The following is a 21123-nucleotide window of genomic DNA, read 5'->3' as shown; positions in this document are numbered from 1 at the left end:
TTTCACCAAACTTCTTAACATCTTAAGCCCGATTAACTAATGTAAAATGCATGATTAGTGGAGCCTGCATGGACCGAGGCGGTGCTCGGATGTCAAATTAAAATTCTTTTCATCGTGGTACCACAAACTAGCTGTTTTATTTATTTATTTATTACAAATAAAGCAAACATTTCAACGCATTCAATTTCTCTTATAAAAAAGAAAACAGACAAATGTCCTTCCCACTTTTAAAAGTATACAATGAAATCAAGCTTTACAACAGTGATCCATTAAAAGGAACATATTTGTATTACATTTATCTGCAACAGTTCACCATCGTATGTATGTTTCAAGTGAATCTTTAAACAGCAACACATAAGCCAATTAAACTCTTATAATACTGAAAAAAACAAAAGAAAACAATCCCTGAGTCATTCGTAATTTTAGTAAGGCACTGCTTAGAGTGCATGTGTCGTGGGTTATACCTGGAGGATCCAAAGGATTGCATTTAAGAAAAAAAAAAAATCAAATAAATATTGTTGGAGGAGTGAATGTAAAATATTAAACTAGTATGAACATTTAACAACAGGACAAGCAATCAGCTATGCCATGTCAAACTCTGCTGTGGTGTCTGTCTTCTGCATTTTGACAGGAGTTCCAGCACAGTCATCATCCTGGAACAGATAACATTCAATTAAAAACTTCATGCGGGAACGTTGCGCCATCTATATTTTATCAATATGAACTATGTACTATGTGTCATTGTCAAAAGTTGCTGTGACAGTCCTCAATTCATGATTATGAATTCATGGAGTCAATGCAATGAAACTCAATGTTATCTTGTAATTTTCTAAAATGGATATTGTGTGATGTAATAAAATACAGTATAGAGCCAGTAAACTTTACACAGATCTGATCAGCTGATATTTTGCATTTTATGCATGTTTTTTAATTGACCGTAATGTCTTTAATTAAATAAAACCTTACGGCTGCAGTGTTTCCCGCATGCACATATAAATTTTGGCTACTACTAAAAGATTTTGGCACTACCTGTAAATATGCAATTCTTGCAATAAAGTTCATTGGGCCACAGAAGCCACTCTGCTGCTCATGTGGTCCCTGTGTGAGTCTGCTAATTGATACAGATTTCCTCTGTGGTATAATACAGCAAATACAGTACCTCAAACGACTGAAGCATTAGCTGTATGTACCGTAATTTTCGGACTATAAGTCGTGTTTTTTTTCATAGTTTGGGTGGGGGGGTGACTTATAATGAGGAGCGACTTATATGTAGATTTGTTCAAAAATTTTCAAAAAAATAAAGAAATAAGTGAAACCGCGATAAATGAACCGCGATGTAGCAAGGGATTCCTGTAATTTGGATTTCAAGTGACGTCAGCAGCGTGGCGCAGCGGTTGTTTTCAAAAAGGACAAAGATTGATCACGGGATGACGAAGGGCCCCACGTACTACCGGCATCATTAGCGGCTTTGTTTCTAAGTGACACGGAGGACGAAGAGTTTGAAGGATTTAAGGATTTGGAGTGACACAGAAGGTTTGAAAAACTATTTTGGCTTTTACGCACGCCCGGTCCTACTCTACGGAGCTCTCTTTCACCTCCGTGGATAGAAGTCGGGGGCCGGCGCTCGGCCGGGTGGCTGTCCGGGGATGGTGGATGGGGCTCGGTCATGGCTTTTACGCACGCCCAGTCCTATTCTATGGATCTCTCTTCCACCTCCGTGGCTGGAAGTCCACGCCGCCACACGCCTGGAAGTTTGTTTTGTTAAATAAAGAGCCGTTTACCTAACCCACGTCTTTCCTTGTACTTTGTTAACGCTACAATATAGTTATATACTAGATCTGTGGAATAACGACGAGGCTGACGTCAGAGCGCACGCGCGGCGTTGTTGACAAAGGACGAGGAATTCGATCGATGGATTTAATGATATAGAGTGCACAGATGGTTTGATAATATTATTGCTTATATAATAGTTATTTGATATCTAATTTATATATCGTTATATGGGCCTGTGGAATATTTTGAAGTGCAAGCGCCGTCAGCGACGCGCACCCATTGTTGACAAAGGACGATCGATGGATTTAATGAATTGGAGTGACACAGATGGTTTTATAAACGTGTTATTTATGTCATAGTTTTTTTTTAATAACTCTGAATGTTACGTCAGGCCCGTTCTCAGCTCTTCGTTTGTGTTTATGTCACGTTACCATACCTATCGTTTAGCCTGTTGCTCGTTCATGTCTGTTCTTGGTGTTGGATTTTGTCGAATAAATTTCCCTCCAAAATGCGACTTATACTCCGGAGCGACTTATATATGTTTTTTTTCACGTTATTGTGCATTTTATGGCTAATGCGACCTATATTCCGGAGCGACTTTTAGTCCGAAAATTACGGTATTTGTTAGCATGTTAACCCATCAACATGGCCAGATGTTCAGCAATAGTTTTTTTTTTTCTTGGGAATTTCTCACATGTTGAAATGCCCTTGCAGCAAGAAATGTCCAGGTCTGTCTATTCACGACCTTGAACGAACCCTGTTGAGAGCCCAACATTCACTACCTTCAAAAACACTTGCAACTGTTTGCAGCTCAGTTCGATTGGGACTTTGAAAAACATTCCCTTTTTAATCCATAGCGTTTAATATGTTAGTCCCTCTTTGCAGTTCTACCAGCTTAAACTCTTTTGAAGGGTTTCTACAACTTTTACAGGAATTTCAAAGTTTCTTCAAGAGGTGCATTTTAGAGTGCTCACATTGACGTCAATGAGACAGAACACATTTGGGATGAGTAGAGTGGAGACTAAGGGCTCCATTTCAATTTATTGTTTACCCATGTGCAACCATTATCAGATTTTTAAAAACTGTTTTTAAATCAGACTCGGGTCACTTTCATACGATGTGGTCTTAGATCAAATACGTACCCAATGTTCGCAATGTCTCCCGCTGTCTGAACGGCCAGGTTTATCAGACCTAGACATCATGCAAGTAACAGTATTTACTTAATATTTGACTTTTATTTAATCTCGCTTGAAATATGAAGAATCAAGTTTACATTTATAATGTTAGTAACAGCTATGTACGTTTATTCGGCGGGGTAATGGTGCGACGTCATGTTTAGTGACGTCCATGAAATGCGGCTCCATCATCGTTGACACAAATTATTTATAAGCTATTTTATAAGCTCTGCACCACTGACATTCATACCATTGACCAAAACAACAACAGAATTAAGTGACAAACCACATTTACAAAAACTCTCATTTCTGACTTTTGCCCAATGGCACTCCATACATTTGGCACAGTGCCAGTATATTTGCCGCTGTGCCATGTGTACTTTCACATAGAAGAGCTTCTTCACCCACTCACCTCCAGTGACCGACTGTGAGTGCTGAAGGAGCAAGTACCATTGCCAGCATCAGATAGTATGGGAAAGTCCAGCTCAATGTCCATGACGTCTTCAAGACGGAGTTCCTCACTGCAACAGCAGAGCACAAAGCATGTCAAAAGACTATGAATAGTTTAGGCCTGGTAAAATAAAGTGAATCATTTGCTTACACATCATTGGCATCTCCTCCCTCTTCTGCTGGGGGGTCCCACGCATGTAGTTTGACCTTCCATAATTTGATCTGCTGGTCCCAGGACCGCCGACTGTATTTCCTGAACTTATTAGGAGTTTTTGGATGAACACCTGGCTGTCGCAAGTGCCTGCAAAAGGTAGACAAAGTCGTTCAGACAAGGTTCCAGCTGCAGTTTTTTCCCTCTACGTTATATTTCCAGCAGTAAACTTACTACACAGCTATAACACTAAAGTGTGTGCGTGTGTGTCTTTGCTATGTACCTACTTGGGAACCTCTTTGATGTATCGATCATAGGCCAGTGTATTCTTGCCATAGTTGATCTGTTTTTGTCGTCGTACCAACACAGCCTCGTCCATTTCAATGTTTTCCCCCTCTTTGGAGTCACAGCTGCAGAATCATTGCGAAAAATTAAGTACCGTATTTGCCGCACTATGAGGCGCACTTAAAAACTTAAAATTTACTCAAAACATCACAGTGCGTCTTATAATGCAGAGCGCCTTAGATATGGATCAATTGAGGAATTTGTTGATCCATACTGGTTGTTGCTCTGCCAAAATGTTTCAGTACGACTAGTAAATTACAAGGTCGCACCGCTTCCCAGCATTACGGCAACCGTGGTCAGGGGGTGTCACTGAATAGCTGTTGTACCCGCGAGGCGATTTCATTTCAAAATAGGCTGTTCCGTTAATGTTTTCGAGTAGGTTTACGGATCAATATCCAACGGAATCATGCATAAGCAGCACCAATGTGTTAAATCAGTCTTTAGACGGTTCCGATCACTTTTATGGAAGAGAGTTTGAGAAACGTGATTGTTTACAGGGGGGCTGCCATGACACTTTGCTGAGCCTCATGGGAGTCTGCGAGCTGAGCCTCATGGGAGTTTGTGGGTGGCTAATGCTATAATGATAGCTGCTATACGCACGAGGCTATTTCATTTCAAAATAGGCTGCTCCGTTAATGTTTCGAGTAAATTTACGGATCGATATGGAAGGGAACCATAAGTAAGCAGTACCAATGTGTTAGATCGAACATTAGTAGGTTCCGATCATTATATAGGAGTTACTTTGAGAAACGCGATTGTTTACAGGGGGCTCATTGGTTATTGGCTAGCGGATGCATACCGCAATCCTAGTCAACCTCAGTTTGTTGCAGTATAGCTTCCATTTCATGCGCCTTTTAATTCGGTGCGGCCCATATATGAAATAATTTCTAAAATAAAAAATTCAATGAGGGTGCGCCTTATGGAGCGAAAAATACGTTAATGATAGTCCAAGATGCATACAAAAAAAGTTTTTTTTAACTGTTGGCAATCACAAATCTCAGTATTTATATTGCAAAAATTGTATCACAAATCATTCAGACTGAATGCAAAGAATGTAAAAGAAACACAAATAGAGAGGTACAACACCTGCTAGAAGAGCCAGACGATGTCTTTCTCTCTCTTTGGGTGACTTCTGCAGCAAGTATCCTCCTCCTGTAACTGAACAGTGAACACACAGTGGATTAGAAATGACCAAGTATACCATTCATAAACATTTTACTGTACATTAGTGCATCAAAATTATTGCATTGAAATTTCAGTTATTCAAATTTTGAGACCAGGATAGAAGTGTGACATGAATTCATTTACTCAATGTATTAATCAGATTTGGCAACTTCGGTGTAGTTGATGGCAATCTATAGTTCTTAAAGCAAATAGGAGTTCAACATAAAAGTCAGTCTTCATTTGCTTTTTTGATTATGCCATCCAGTGTTGATGGATTGGATTTGATATGCAATTGAAGATTTTTCAATGCATCTTTTTATTGCTTGTGTCCAATATTGCTGCTGATGTATGCTTTAGTGACGTTTCGACTTTGGCTTAGGTCTGCGGCGGCTGTGTGTAGCAGTTTGTCATCTACATCTTCCTTTCATTTTGTGATAACGCTATTTACAGAATTTTTTTTCCCTGCCCAGGAGGAAATAAATATGCTCTATAGATTCCAAATGCAAAGCCAACGTTTGCCCCCACGTCATGAGTAGGCATGTTAGCTTTCCAGCCGTAGCTTGTTGGTTAGCAGAGACACCAAGGATTCCCCAATACAAACAACAGAAAGCAGCAAGGTGAACTGTATATAACAACTTAAATAAACTTTATTTCACAGAGATATATTCATCCCCACTTTATTTTGGGGCTGGCCATACATTGATGGCATTTATGTCACATTGAGCAGTGGCACATGGAAGGGGATACAAATCAATATGCATTACCGCAATATGTCGCTTGGGTCCAGATCTCTACCTTTGGGCAAATTCACCACGACATCAATTGAATATACTGTCTCTACCGCGCATCCCCGTGTCAGAGATAATGTCACAGAGAAGGAGAAGCAGTATATTACCGCTGCATGTCTCTCTGCACATCTCTCCTCATCTTGTCGTCCTCCTCCACCCGGCTGCCCCAATCAGTGTGTAGCATTGCAATGCGAGACGCTGGGCGTCTGCTTTCTGGAGTGGTAAAACTGGCACAGAAAACCAAAGGGAACCATAAAACGTTACAATACAAACTTATCAACCAACACTTCTATTTAAATACCAGTGAGCAAGGCTGTTAGGATCCTTAACTCTCTCCCCCCTTCTGCGTAGCGTCCTGTACTTTTTCGCTATATTCTGACTGTCTGCTGTATGCACACTTGCTCCATTTTTGCTCCTCTTATTTGTTATGTTATTTGTTTATTTATTATTTATTCATCACTCTTATTTATTCATTGTTTGTGCCTTCTTGTTTTTACTTTTTGTGTTGTTTACTTGTATGTATATATTGTGTACTATGTCTTGTCACCGTGGGATAGTGGGAACGTAATTCCGATCTCTTTGTGTGTCTTGACGTGAAGAAATTGACAATCAAGCAGACTTTGACTTTGAGGTGCACTGACATCTCGTTTGGTTGCATGTCATGGGGACAAATACAGGTGGGGGAAATTTCCGATTCTTAGATTAATCGTGATTCGGCCGTGGAAGAATCGAGAACGATTCGCAAACATCCAAATTCCGATTATTTAAAAATGGCAAGTAAAGTGGAACTAAAATACAGTAAACGCATTCTCCGAGACACTATGCCGAGAGCACAGCGGCACACTCCGCACACTTCCGCAGTACACTCCTCCAGAAAAAAAAAAAAAAAAACATGGCTGATCCTGAGATATTCAACCCACTTCGCCGAGAGATCAGACCTGCTCCTAAAAATTTTACAGCAGACGTGTGGAATAATTTTGGATTCTACAATGTTGACGGAGGAAATGAATTGGACAAAAGCTACGTTGTATGCAAGATTTGTCGCGCTAAAATAAAATACTTTGGCAACACAACGAATATGAGAAGTCACACAGCACGATTCCACCCTACAGAGGAGGTGGGAAAGCCGGCTGCTGCTGTTTAAAAAGCAAAAAAACACTTTTATGAGCCGTTTGTACTGAAGTAGTAGTACACATTGTCTTTCAGTTAAGCCCGAGAGCACTTTTGAGTGGTTAAAAACAATATTTTTTTACAAAATGCTACCATTTATTTTATTGAAAATTTAATGTACTGTTAAGCTGCTGATACAAAATGAGAGTTGTTTTTTGTTTACTGTTTTGAGTTGTTGGTACTGAAGTAGTCGCTCATTTAAGCCTGAGAGCACTTTTGAGTGGTTAAAAACAATATTTTTCTACAAAATGCTACCATTTATTTGGTTGAAAATTGAATGTACTGTTAAGCTGCTGATACAAAATGTTTTTGTTTCCTGTTTTGAGCTGTTGGTACTGAAGTAGTCGCTCATTTAAGCCTGAGAGCACTTTTGTTTTATTTGTAACACATGAAACACAAAAAGCACCTTGAGCTGTACACTAGAGTTCAAATGTTCATGCATTTCCATTCCAATGGATATTTCTAATATGGTTAATAAAATATAATGGAAATTAATTCAACTCTTTGTTTCTTATTACAAATGCAGTTTTTTTAACTGCAAGTGATGAATGCTCATTCAGTGAGACAAAAAGAAATGTGGGAAAAGTGCATCATATACATAAATTAAAAATGCATTAATAATCGTTTTATAATCGTAATCGAATCGTGAGGTGCCTCAAGATTCCCACCCCGAGTGACAAACACAATGTGTGTGTGGGGATCAGACCTGCAAGTCGAGTTATTATAATATATGATTATTAAAAATACCCAAAGACCGGTGGGATAGCTCCAGCACGCACCCGCAAACCACGTGAGGATAAAGCAGTTCGGACAACGGATGGATGTTATTCAGATTTATTCATTCTTCATTTATTTATTCTATTTTTTCTTCATCTTGCATTTCAAAAGTTACATTTATTGAGTATAACAAGTAATTAGAATGAAGGGAACTGTGTGGGGATTGCAATAGCGTAAGACATGATAATTGCCCCCAAAATGAAAAATTATATTAATATTTAAAAAATGAGAACGTCAACTTTGCTTAATTTCACTTGTTGCTGACGTTTTTTGGAAGACAAGGATAAATGAGAAAACACCATGACTACTCTGTATTTATTTTTTTATTTTTTTTTAAAAAGCTCTGGAATGTTCACGCAGCATCCGTCTTGTGCACTTTTCTACACTGTCAATTGTGACAAAGGGATGAGAATTTTGGAACGTTTTTAAATCAGATTAGTTAAATGACAAAATAATCGACAAATTAAGTTAAAGTTAAAGTCCCAATGATCGTCACACACACATCTGGGTGTGGTGAAATTTGTCCTCTGCATTTAACCCATCCCCGTGTGATTTTGATCCATCCCCTGGGGGAGAGGGGAGCAGTGAGCAGCAGCGGTGCCGCGCTCGGGAATCATTTGGCGATCTAACCCCCCAATTCCAACCCTTAATGCTGAGTGCCAAGCAGGGAGGCAATGGGTCCCATTTTTATAGTCTTTGGTATGACCCGGCCGGGGTTTGAATCCACAACCTTCCAGTCTCAGGGCGGACACTCTACCACTAGGCCACTGAGCCTTGAAATAATAGATGCAGTCCTAGTACAGAAACATGCATACCTGGCATTTCTGTTGTTCGTGCGAGTGTCATCTTCACGATCGTCATCATCATCTCTCCTGGAGCGCAAGCTACCATCAATGCCTCGTTTCCTGCAGTGGGACCACCGTGATGGGCCATGAGACCTACACATTGTGGGGCGGGGAGGGGAAACATTTGATTGTCTGGCAACCAGTTTGGCGTCTACTGCCCTAAAATGGTTGGGTTTGACCCTAGCATGCCCGCAACCCTTTTGAGGATAAACCTTTCGGATAATGAACGGAAGAACAGATGGATTCCCTCAACATATCTCAACAGGATGTACATTTGTCAAATCAACTTCAAATCAAATAAATTTTTATTTGCCATGTTTGAGCATGTCAAACAAGGAATTTGACTCCGATACATCTTGTTCTTTGTACAACATTTAGGTAGCTAACAACATTCAGGACATGTGCAAAAATTGACAATTATTGTCAAACTTCCCCTGATCTTAAACATTCATGTCATGATTAATAAACCTAAACAGTAAAATGTTGAGGTATTACAGTGTGTATTTTCCTACTTCTAGATTTTTTGGGGGATATTTACCAAACAAGTGTTTTGCATAATCAAGTCAATTTTAATATGTCACAAAGTCAACTCTTGGCTTTTCCAATACGTTATAGCTGTGGTTAATTACCAATCTGTTCATAATTTCCTACACAGGATCACATTGGGATGACTAGTAATTGTGCAACATTTTTTTTGCAATCAGGCCCGTTTTTGTATAATATTGGTGCTGCTAGACTGTCTGCAAGAAGAGTTGGATCATGCACAAGGAATGGAATCACATAGCACCATAGAAACTGACTCAGCCACAGTGAACTTAAGTTATTTGCTGGCAGGTTGGGTATGCTAAATCCTACTGATCGCTTCCCACCTGAAGCAAACATGGCTTTTTCATTTCTGCGCAATCCCATCGATAATGAGGCACAACTACATCAAAAATGCCCTGAAATGGTTCACAAACTACCTCGCCAACAGAGAACAATATGTATGTATAAATGGTTGTTCTTCCAACAGATCTAAAATACTATTTGGGGTGCCGCAGGGCTCAATATTGGGTCCTCTATTATTTTTGGTGTACATAAATGATTTCTCCATGTCTTGTTCTAATTTTCTCCCTCTGTTATTTGCGGACGATACCAACCTCATTGCCACCCATGATGATTTTAATTCCCTCATTGCAAGTGTGAATGCTGAGTTGTCCGCTGTTACAAAATGGTTCAAAACAAATAAGTTGACACTCAATATAAAAAAATGTAACTTCATGATCTTCTGCAATATAAATAAATCTTACCCCAAAGAACAGACCAAAATTTACATAAACAATAACGAAATCCAACAAGTCACTAGCACCAAATTCCTAGGAGTTATAGTAGACGAACACTTAAACTGGTCTGAACATATTGATTTGGTTTGCAAAAGATCTATGAAAATGCTAGGTATTTCACGAAACGTTTGTCCCTTGGTCCATCCTTCTGCTCATCTCACTCTGTATTATAGCTTCCTGTTTCTTTTACTCAATTACTGCAACATAGTCTGGGCAGCCACATTTCCAACATACCTCAACAAATTACTCATCATACAAAAGAAGTTCCTAAGGATGATCTCATTTTCAAATAGACATGAACCATCGGCACCACTGTTTAGAAATTATTCACTACTGTCAATTGATGAAGTAAATATTCATCAAACCTGTCTACTCATCCATAAATACATATATAGGAAACACCGTCTTCCGGCCACTTTTCATAATTTCTTCACATTTGTATCAGACATTCATTCATATCCAACAAGACAGAGGGACAATCTCCACCCACCTTCCTGTCGAACATAACGCCATCAATATAATATCCACTTTAGAGAGCCATCACTCTGGAATGAGCTACCAATCCATATCCGATCCATATCTTCACAGGCTGCTTTTAGAAAGCACCTGAAACACCACCTTCTCCACTCATGATCCTACCAGTCCATAATTACTACTTACTCCACTGCACTCAGCTGATCCATACTAAGAACATCAACTTAAACCACAATTTATACTCTGATTCTTCCTTGTTTTGTTATTTTCTGTTTGCAGTTCTTCTGTTCCCTTTTAGCTATTCCTACCTGGTGTCTGTTTGATTGCTTCAACATCGCTAAGTGTTTATTTTGTTTCGCTTGTTTCTTATTTTGTATAGTGTATCTGTTTATGTACTATGTATACATACACATTTGTATATATGCATATATAAATATGATGAATATTAATATTTAGCTGGTTATGCTTTTGTTTATCTACTTATATTTTTCAAACACTTGAGTGACATTTGACTACACAGCACTTTGTTTGTTTGCACTTTGTTTGTATATATATATAACAGGAGTGGAGCTCTCTACAAGCCCTAGGCTTCGTCTCCCTCCTTGCACTGTTATTGCTGTAATAATATGTGCGAAACAATATTAAAAAAAAATTTAAAAAAATTTATATGGTGAGGAAAATGCCAGGGAACAACTAAGGTGCTTATACCAGGTATGAGTGTGTGGGGCGAGGACATCGCGATATTTGAGCTCTCACATTTAAACCGCGCGTATTTGTTTATCTAGTAGTCAACTCAATCGTATATCGTGCCTTTTGTTCAAGAAGAGAGGCCATTTGTTTCTCCCGCCATTTGCTTTCTACTTCCGCCTTTACTGGGTTCACCCAGCCATGTTGAGCGTCAAGATAACCCACATAATCAATTCCACGAACAGAATGAAATACACAAAATACAATTAGCTCAGAGGACATGTTTTAACACGCATAAAGACCAGCCAGCTCAAGTAGCGCCGCAAATATTGCCATCAAAGTAGACAAAAAGCTACATCAAAAGCTATACAATGAGTGAACAAAAGAGCACGGAAACGACAGTCTAGCAAACGTCGCATTACAAGTGTACTCGATAAACACTAATAGAGTGATTTAGGCAGAATCATTAAATGTAATTAAATCAATCTGTAAATGCCCATATTTTTCAAACACACGACAATTTAGGCCGACTCAATATGGTTACCTGTCCCCTAGTTCGGTGTTATCATCCAATCTTCTACCTCTGGTCAGGTCAGACATGTTTTTTATTTATAAGTGACGGCAGCGATAAGTAGGATAACAGTGTCACAATAAAACGTGAGGCAAACCTTCCCCGAGTCTGGCAGTCAACAAACACCCGCCAACAAAAGAAGACGCGCGGAACAAACTATCCTAAACGTCACATGACCGGAAAGGGCGGTTCCAAGGCCCACGTTTTTTTTAATCGTTAAAAGGAAAATCTTTATTTGGGTTGTGGTTTAATTTATGAACATTTAAGGGCCATTTATGTCGTTAACGCTGCATTTTGTCGTGTTGTAAAATCATCACGCCGCACAAGGGCTAGTTTTATGTGCCTTGACTACGCCGCTTTATCACTGCAGTGTCCAGTGGGAGTTGCTGCTGGTGTCGGCAGTGGAACGCTTCCCTATCTTGTGTGCCGACACCGTGAATTCGATTCCTGCATATAACGGTGTGAATGTGTGTGAGCAAACAGATATTGCAAGTTTTTGTTTTTTTTTTCAAACTTTTAATTCAACTTTTTGGGGTATTATGGTGATTTCGCATCGTTATGATCCTCTTCTGCAGAGAAGGTAATTTCTTTTGTAAATTTAATGACACCGTGCATCAACTATCCTGTCTGTTACCTTATATTTATGTCTTTGTAATACATTTCTTGATTAGTCCCTGCAATGTGCCTTGCGTTAATGCATGTTTTCAGCATAAATGCCGTGTGACTATATTTGTGGTTTGAGCTAATATTATGCTAAAAACTCACTTTGTTCTGTTACTTTCAGTCTGAACACTAGTTATATAGCTCTCAGGTACTCTCTCAAGGGCAGCCAAAAATAATAATAATAATCATAATACCTAAAAGTAACTTATAAACATAACAATTGGTCTTTAAGTGGAAAGATTAGCAAGAATATATTAGTACCATAACAATAATATGTTGAGGGTTAGTTTAAGAAAAATAAGAAATAAATACATGAAATGAATTTGCTTTTGCAGTTGTAACATGGATTCAACAGATGGCAGCAGGGTAGCTTTGACAGACGGTAAACTATGAAGAAGAAGAAAAAGTAAACACGGAAGCCTTTGTGTTTTCCATGACAACAGAGAAGCAAACGCCTGCATGGATTGGCTACTGTCTTCGTTCTAGTCTCGCGATCAAGCGCTTTTTTTTTTAACACCCGCGAGGATTAACAAATACACGGATGGACATTTCTCAAACCTGATTGTTGTCCAACATGCCACTGCAGGATTATTGCGGTCTGTTTCAGGACTACGGATATAAAGATGATATTTGCTGCTTTGCCCAAATCTGTCGTTCTCGGACTAGTGTCATCTGGTTGTGGCGTTAGCTCTTTCCACGATGAATACATGTTTTTGATCCAACGACTTGGTCATGTTACTAAGGATGGACCAGACTTGGACCTAAAGGAGCATTTTCTCGGGGTGATTCAGAAAGATGTAAGGTTTAAGGCTTCAACTCTCCAGTTTGTAAAACACACATTGCTAAATGGCAGACGTTAATTACATAGCAGATTAGATAGATAAACTAACTATATAATCAAACCCATTTCATGTTTTCTGCCATTTGACTTAAATGAAGTGCTTGATCATTGTGAATGTAAATTATTCTAAATCCACGGAAGTTACTTTTCTTTTTCCACTTTGCACTACGTTATATATTTATTTCAACATATAAATACACAGAAGACAGAATCATATGCTTTCTTTTCAGACGAAGCTGATACTGCAATGGATGAAAACAATTTCGATATCTTGAAAGACCGTGCTGGAAAGCCTGGTCTAACAGGTGATCTTGACATAAACGCACGATCAATATACCACCTACTTACTGCTGTTCATGTACAAGTATTTGGTGTTGCCTTCCAAGGTCGTCTTACAAAGTGCAGGTTAAAATACAAAACAAAAGTCCCATTGAAACAATAAAAGAACAGCAGAAACAAGTAATGTACAAATGACCTTAAACAAGTCCTATATATGCATTATACCTTATAAAGTGTACAGACAGAAACAAGTATTGTACAAGTGACCGTATAAACAAGTAGTATATCTGAATTATACTTTCTAAAGTACACTCAAGTGTAAATACTATATAATAACGTAGTAGTATATAAAATGTACTCTGAACTATGTACTTGTAGTATCTGTTTGTCTATCTAATCTTTTTTAACACAGCAATATTACCAAGCTATTTCTGTCATGGTCCAGTCTTTCTTGCAGAGCCATAGGGATAATATAATGACAATTAACCTAAATTATTACCAAGTGAATCCACTTGTTCTGCAGGCCTATAGCTATTCCACGCTATACCCCAAAATAGTTGGGCTTGTGAAGTGTCCTCTCCGTAACCAATTTCATAAGTTGTTTAGCTAATCAATAAACAACTGGATTGATCACTGGCTGACCAATCCTTTGGTTAATCTAATTGTGTTAACCACAGATTTATAGGGGGACTCAGTGTTGGTCATCATGTTTGTACTTGGAGCGCTCAGTTTTTTTTAAGTGATATTTTGTTGTTAAAGATCTGGAAACCACTGTGGTAAAATGTAAGGTCCATGCATTGACATGCAATTTATCAAATTTCTGAATATTTTCACGACCCACCATCACAGAATTTCATGAAAGAAAATCTAGTAGAAAGATAGAAAAAAAAAAAATCAAGTTTCCACTGTCAATGGTTTTTGTCAAGAAGGGAGCAGAACGATCAAATGCGACACAAACAAGATTTATTGGTATTGGGGAAAAGGGAGATGGAAGACTGGAACACGCTGGGAGGCAGAAGTCTACATCGTCCAGGAACAGGAAATGGTACTGACCGTGGGGTGAGCAGGCAAACTTTGTGGGAGCCGAGGGAGCAGAAAGCAGAGACGTGGTCGAGGACGGGCAAAAGGTCGGACCAGGCGGCGTTCAGAACAAGTCACCTAAACAGGCATGTAGGGCCAGTGAGTGAGCGAGCAGCATCACAGACGATCCGACAATGAATGGCAACTTAAGGTGTTTTAAAATAGGGGACTGAATGGCCAGATAATGAGGAGCAAGTGACAGGCAATGAGTGTTGATTAGCGTGTGTGTCATGGAAGAGTACTGGCTGAGAGGAGAATGTGTGGCAGAATAGAGCTGTCCCTATTACTGATGGTGCGGACATTTGACAGACTTCACATGAAAAATCATTGAATAGATGATAATTTAGATCAGTGGTTCCCAAACTTTTGCAGGCTGGCGCCCCCTTTGGCTCCCCAGTGAATTCCTAGCGCCCCCCCCCCCCCCCCAAGGCATTTATATAAATAAATAATACATTTATATAAATAAATAAATAATACATTAATAATATCATTACCAATACGTTGAATTAGTGGGAGCACTGAGTTTGTTTCTCAGAAACGAGCCGGTCCCATCTAGACGTAATCGGAGACAATGACACACGAAGTGATTTAAGGTTTGTCTTTTATTGCAGGATGCTTGGTCTCCATGTGTTGAAGCAGTTTTGAATGCTTCACTGCCTGGTTAGTTAGCCTGTCGCCACATATTAGCTTTGCGGGCTCGACTGGGGAAACATGTCACGTGACCGGGACGAGTGTCTTGACCTGAATTAATTGATCGTCGATAAAAAAAAAAATTCTGTGCGGCTTGGCGGCCCGGTACCAAGTGACCCACGGACCGGTACCGGTCCGCGGCCCGGTGGTTGGGGACCACTGCCCTAACCAGCTCAACACAACACAACACGGCGCGTTCTGGCGAGTCCCCAATTTCATGTTGACTTGAACTCAAGATGATGTTGACCGCCAGAATGCGGTTTTTATTATAAGATAAAATTCTGAACATTACAAGCTTGAAATTACAAACCTGAGCTTTTACTTTTGTAGTCTATGCTGTCGGATCTGACTGGGCCAGAGCGGCGTGTTGTGTACAAATCGACTGCCGCCCCCCTACCGCCCCCCTACCGCCCCTTTCTTCCTCACCGCCCCCCCAGATCTTTCCACCGCCCCCAGGGGGGCGGTACCGCCCACTTTGGGAACCACTGATTTAGATGGTGTTTGGTATCATACACTGAAAACCCATTTTTAAACAGTATGACAAAATGTGCAGATTTCAATATTCTGACATGTTTTTTCATGTTTTAAGACTGCTTTCAGAATGTTCAACTCCCCATTCAATGACTTATTGCCTTTGTAAATAGAACTGTTGTTAATTTTAATGCTTTGGTAAGGCTATGTTTAGCAGTAGCATCTAGTCACAGGTATAAGTCTTTGAATACTAGTAAAAAAAAAAAGGAAAAAAAGAATTGCCCTGCTGTGATGTTTACTAGTAGACCACAGGTGTCAAAGGCCCATCATACAATTTTAAGCAAACTTCCATGATCCTCACTAAAATCTGTACCAATATTTCAAATTGACATGTGAAATAAATCACAATAACCTTGAGATTTTTTGTTACACTTTTGACAGTAATTTGAACAATAATTTCACAAACTGATATTGCTGATTTCAATACTCAATCAATTTGTTGTGTATATGCAATAGTACGACGAGACAATTTAACAATTTATTTGATATAACCGTCAAGCCGTAACTGTAGGGTGGCCCGTACCAAAAGGAGTTTGAGACCCCTGTTAGACTCTTAAGACATGCAGTACCAAAAACAGCCACAAACCCCCCAATAACAGGATTTCAACAAATCACTGCGACGGAATGTGGCAAAGCACCCTCCCAATTTTTAAATATGTATTTTAAAAGAATATATCAGTCAAATAAAGTAAGTTTGGAGTTGATAGTCAGTATTTTTTAAATTGCAGTGAATGTTATGACTTCCTTTTTGGGCCTTAATATCTGTGAAACTGATCAACTCAGAGAAATAATATTTTGGAGGTTATTAGTAGTAGCAGATATTGACAGTAGAAATTCTGAAGGCTATAGATGAGATCGTTTTCCAGATTTTGCTTTTTTTTTTTTAAATGATCACAAAAACTGTAAAAATGACCCTATATTTAATATATTTTCCTAAGTAAAGTATTGAAAATAGAGACCTAATATTTGATTTTTTTCCATATAACAAGTGCGTCTTTTGACTAGATGTTTTACGGGACATTCTGAGATGGTCAGGTGGGAGGGAGGCATTTGATGATATGACATGGATTGACCGATACCGTAAGTGAAGTGTTTCAAATGTATTTTAAACAAAGAAACAATTTTGATAGAGAACACTTTTTGTCCGATCGCCAAGGGGCACTGAAATGGGCGATCATATGTATATTTTCCTTATGTAGTATGCAATACCTGCATCTCACTGGTGTTCTTAACACTAGAACAGCGGCTGTTTTGATCTAACTCAGGGGTCTCAAACTCCAGTCCTCGGGGGCCGCATTCCTACATGTTTTCCAAGTTTCCCTCGTTAAACACACCTGATTCAAATGATCAGTTCATCCTCACGTTCTGCAGGAGCCTGATAATTGAATCAGGTGTGTTTAACGAGGGAAACTTGGAAACCATGTAGGAATGCGGCCCCCGAGGACTGGAGTTTGAGACCCCTGATCTAACTCAAACAGCGGGGTGCGTCAATTGACGCTCCATCGATGAGACACGTTACCATCGCACATCACATGTTGCGCACGTCATGTTATCGCGATCGTCTTGTTCGAGCGCACGCCCCGATAACGTAATTGTGTGAGGATATTGTAGCGGAGTGACGAGTGTAATTGTATCATAGTTTATGGAGAAAAACTATTTAAAAGGGACATTCGACGTGCTGTCAAATCAGTCATATTTAAACTTGCGCAATGACGTCGGCATGCGGTCGCGGAGGAAAACGTAAGTTTTGGGGGTGAATTTTTAGCAGCATGGGCGATAATTAGAGGTATCAATGTTTTTTATTTATGTCATCGCGAAGACACACTGGGCGATTATTAGAATATGGGCGATAATTAGAATAAATACGTAATTTGGTTATAAAAGCTGACTTTTTATTTTCTCAATTACATATACAATATGTCAAAATAGTAGCAGCGTCTCGAACGAATATACGAAATGAAATGTCATAATCGTAAAACAAGTTCAACTAAAACTTTCTGGGAAAATATACTTCAAATGTGAAACAGATTTGAAAAGAATGATCATGATTGCTGCTATGGGGAATCTGTGAAATAATTTTTTTGAGACTTCAGCTCATTCAACCATTGATGGTAAAGATGAAAAATTGATACCATCGAAAAGATGATTATTAAATATGAATATTATTACTGTAATATTATTTAATTAATTAATCCCTCGTTTATCACGGATAAGTGGTTCCAAGACCACCCGGTGAAAATCCGCGATGTAGAGGAAATATATTGTTACAATGTCCATAAAAGGCTTTTATAAACGTTTATTGTACAGTGATCCCTCGCTACTTCGCAATTCGTTTATCGCGGCTTCACTACATCGCAGATTCTTTTCAACCCAAAAAAAAAAAGATTAAAAATTGAGCAATTTTGGCACGAAAGTTGCCCGCATGCCAGCAGAAGGCAGGGAGTGCCCACACAATCGCTGATTTTTCAAAATAAATAAATGCATAAAATAAAAAATAAAAAACATTCAAAAAAATAATAATTTGCAATTATGGCATGGAAGTTGCCCGCACGCCACAGAAAGCAGGGAGTGCCCACACAATCAAAGTTTAAAGGAATTACCGTTTTTTCCATGTATAATGCGCCCCCATGTATAATACGCACCCTAAAAATGGCATGTCAATGCTGGAAAAAAGCCTGTACCCATGTATAATACGCACCCAAATTTTGACTTTTTTTTTTTTTTTTTTTTAAGTCCCAATGATCGTCACACACGCATCTGGGTGTGGTGAAATTTGTCCTCTGCATTTGACCCATCCCCGTGTGATTTTGATCCATCCCCTGGGGGAGAGGGGAGCAGTGAGTAGCAGCGGCGCCGCGCTCGGGAATCATTTGGTGATCTAACCCCCCAATTCCAACCCTTAATGCTGAGTGCCAAACAGGGAGGCAATGGGTCCCATTTTTATAGTCTTTGGTATGGTCTTAACTAGGCCGGATGTATTTTTTTTGTTGGCGTTGATTTCTCCGACTGCCCATAAAGGCACCACCGCGATCAGTTAGGTTAAAATGAAAAGAGAGGAAAGTGATGTGCGGACATGTGAAAAAGGCGGCTCTGTATGGGAGAGAAGTTGAAGAGGAATAAAAACACCCTTGGAAACCAAAACTTGCCCCTCGTCGTGACTCAGAGCCGCAACAAATGTTTCGGATTTGTGTAGGGTACATTGTGACAGCAAACGAGCAGGTGATCGAGCAAGCGTCTGATACGAGAGCATTGCGTTCGTATGGAGCGTGTTTGAAGTGAACAGTAGAGACGAAAGGAACAAGGCAAAGTGTTGTGAAATAAAATATTACCTGTAATACGTATTTTGTTATTTGCTGATTGTATGTATTAAACTATCACATTCATTGTCAGCCAAGAAGAGAAGAGGACTATTCGCATCGGATCCATAGTGCGCATGCGCAGTGATACTGCCTCCGTATGACGTCCAGTCCGCGATGGAGATTAAAAAACAAACAATATTTGACAATAACACAGGTTTCTGTTCCTGTCTTTGGTAATGTCCCCCTGTCTTTTTGTTCCACGTCTTTGTCGGTCAGTCCTGTTGTTGGTTTTGTTAGAGAGTTATGTTAGTTTACCAAGTCTGTGTTTTGAGTTCCTCCAATGAACCCTGGTTCAAGCTGCACTTGGTCGCCCTCTTCCTTTCCACACTCCATCCGTGACAAGATTTTCTTCAAATCTTCAAATCAAATTATGCCAGTCGTTTTTCTTCTTCAAAAAAAAAATAAAAAATTTAAAAAAAAAAAAGAAAATTTAAAAAAAATTGGACCCATGTATAATGCGCACCCAGGATTTTAGGACAATAAATTAGTTAAATTTTGCGCATTATACATGGAAAAAAACGGTAATAATAATAATTCAAAAAGAATTACAAAAGTTGCCCACACGCCAGCAGAAGGCAGCGAGTGCCCAGACAATTCAAAATCCACGTCTCTGATCATCCATCTCACCATTCGATATCGCTCCCGCAAGCTGATTGGCGCAGACGTTAGCCCCACCTTCGCTCTTTTCACTTGAGTGCTCGCGCCTTTGAAAATCGCTCCTAAACGTCCTTCATCCTCGAAATCCTCCGGTGAGCCAAAGAAAAAGAGAAAAATGATGACGGTGATCGAAAAAGTCAAATTATTGGACATGCTTCAGGTGGGCTGTAGCTATGCCTCTGTTGTGCGCCATTATGATTTGAACGAATCGACGGTCCGCTATATGAAAAAGGAGGAAGTGAAGATCCGCAAAACTGCCTCGATGTCTTTCGTTTAGGACACGAAGCAAGTTGTGACTTATTGCAATAAGCAAATTGTGAAAATGGAGAACGCTTTATCAGTGTGGATATCGGACTGTCGGGAAAAGAAGGTTAGTCTCGATACCAATATGTTTCGGACTAAAGCCAAAGCCCTTATGATAGTCTCGTTCCCAAAGGAGAATTGAACGAAGATTATGATGGATGACGATGACGAAAATGAACCTCAGCCTAGCACCAGTGCCTCGAGTGATCCTACCTCACAAGAAAAATGTGGTTTTGTTGTCAGCTGGTTTGAAAAATTCAAGAAGAGATTCGGACTTCGCAGCTTTCTTTTGTATGGGGAGGCTTCCTCGGCAGACCACGAGGCAGCTCTTCGTTATGTCAAGGAAGAGTTTCCAAAGATAATTGATGAGGGTGGTTATCTCCCGGAGCAGGTATTTAACATGGATGAGACTGGCCTCTTCTGAACGAGGATGCCGTGCCAGACATTCCTTTATAAGGACGAATTGAAGAGGCCAGGGTTCAAGGCCCACAAAGATCAGGTGACTCTCGTCATGTGTGGGAATGCTGTGGGCTTCATGCTCAAGCCCGGCTTAGTTTACAAGTCCCTGAATCCTCAGGCTTTGAAAAACAAAAACAAAGCCTTGCTGCCCGTCTACTGGATGCACAACAAAAAGGCATGGACAACAAAAGCCCTCACACTCAACTGGTTCGTGAACTGCTTTATCCCGCAGGTGAAGCTGTACCTCGCTGAAAAAGGGCTTCATGGACTGTGCAGGAGGACATGCAACCAATCTCCATTATGACGGGGTCCAAGTGGAGTTCCTGCCCCCCAACACCACTTCCCTTGTACAACCCATGGATCAGGGGGTCATTCGAGCCTTCAAGGCCCTCCACACGAGGTCCAAAATGGAGGGCCTCATCTCCTTCATCGACGAGAACAACGTGGCCTTCAGCCTGAAGAACAATTGGCGGGGATACAACATTGCAACGTGCCTGGTCAACATTCAGACGGCTCTTAATGAGATGAGAGAGCAGACACCGATTGCAAGTTGGAGGAAATTGTGGCCA

General features: G+C 39.8%; 2 protein-coding genes across 8 annotated transcripts in view; one reads left to right on the top strand and one right to left on the bottom strand.

Annotated features, from left to right (window-relative positions):
• Positions 1-213: 213 nt before the first annotated feature.
• LOC119129527 (stem-loop binding protein) lies at positions 214-11890 on the bottom strand. Of its 3 annotated transcripts, none has more exons than XM_037262876.1 (8): positions 11666-11890; positions 8609-8731; positions 5954-6073; positions 4981-5052; positions 3837-3959; positions 3550-3699; positions 3361-3469; positions 214-653 (listed from the first exon to the last, which is right to left on the bottom strand). In XM_037262876.1, exons 1-8 carry the CDS (start codon positions 11719-11721, stop codon positions 582-584), a joined length of 825 nt encoding a protein of 274 aa, XP_037118771.1. In that variant the 5' UTR covers positions 11722-11890; the 3' UTR covers positions 214-581. The 3 variants fall into 3 exon arrangements, with proteins under 3 accessions (XP_037118771.1, XP_037118772.1, XP_037118773.1); XM_037262877.1 differs by having other exon boundaries at positions 4981-5046; XM_037262878.1 differs by lacking the exon at positions 5954-6073.
• Positions 11891-12754: 864 nt separating this feature from the next.
• ccdc142 (coiled-coil domain containing 142) overlaps positions 12755-21123 on the top strand; it is a 93381-nt gene continuing 85012 nt past the window's right edge. For 2 of the 5 annotated variants that reach the window (XM_037262815.1, XM_037262817.1), the window contains exons 1-2: positions 12756-13152; positions 13427-13501. In XM_037262815.1, the coding sequence (XP_037118710.1) occupies positions 13444-13501 (58 nt within the window). In that variant the 5' untranslated portion in view covers positions 12756-13152; positions 13427-13443. Of the gene's footprint in view, positions 13153-13426; positions 13502-21123 lie in introns of all 5 variants that reach the window. The other 3 variants (XM_037262816.1, XM_037262814.1, XR_005099206.1) reach the window with 2 other exon arrangements.

Source organism: Syngnathus acus, chromosome 10 (genome assembly GCF_901709675.1).
Source record: "Syngnathus acus chromosome 10, fSynAcu1.2, whole genome shotgun sequence".
In the NCBI taxonomy this organism is placed as follows: domain Eukaryota; kingdom Metazoa; phylum Chordata; class Actinopteri; order Syngnathiformes; family Syngnathidae; genus Syngnathus; species Syngnathus acus.
Note: the sequence above shows the minus strand (reverse complement) of the source record. Positions and strands in the feature narration are given on the sequence as shown.

Coding starts and splice junctions, on each gene's coding strand:
- LOC119129527 (XM_037262876.1), bottom strand. CDS start 11,721: ATGTCTGACCTGACCAGAGGTAGAAGATTGGATGATAACACCGAACTA. Junction 3,960..4,980: donor TCGTCTGGCTCTTCTAGCAG/GTGTTGTACCTC, acceptor ATGATTCTGCAG/CTGTGACTCCAAAGAGGGGG. Junction 3,700..3,836: donor TACATCAAAGAGGTTCCCAA/GTAGGTACATAG, acceptor TACCTTTTGCAG/GCACTTGCGACAGCCAGGTG.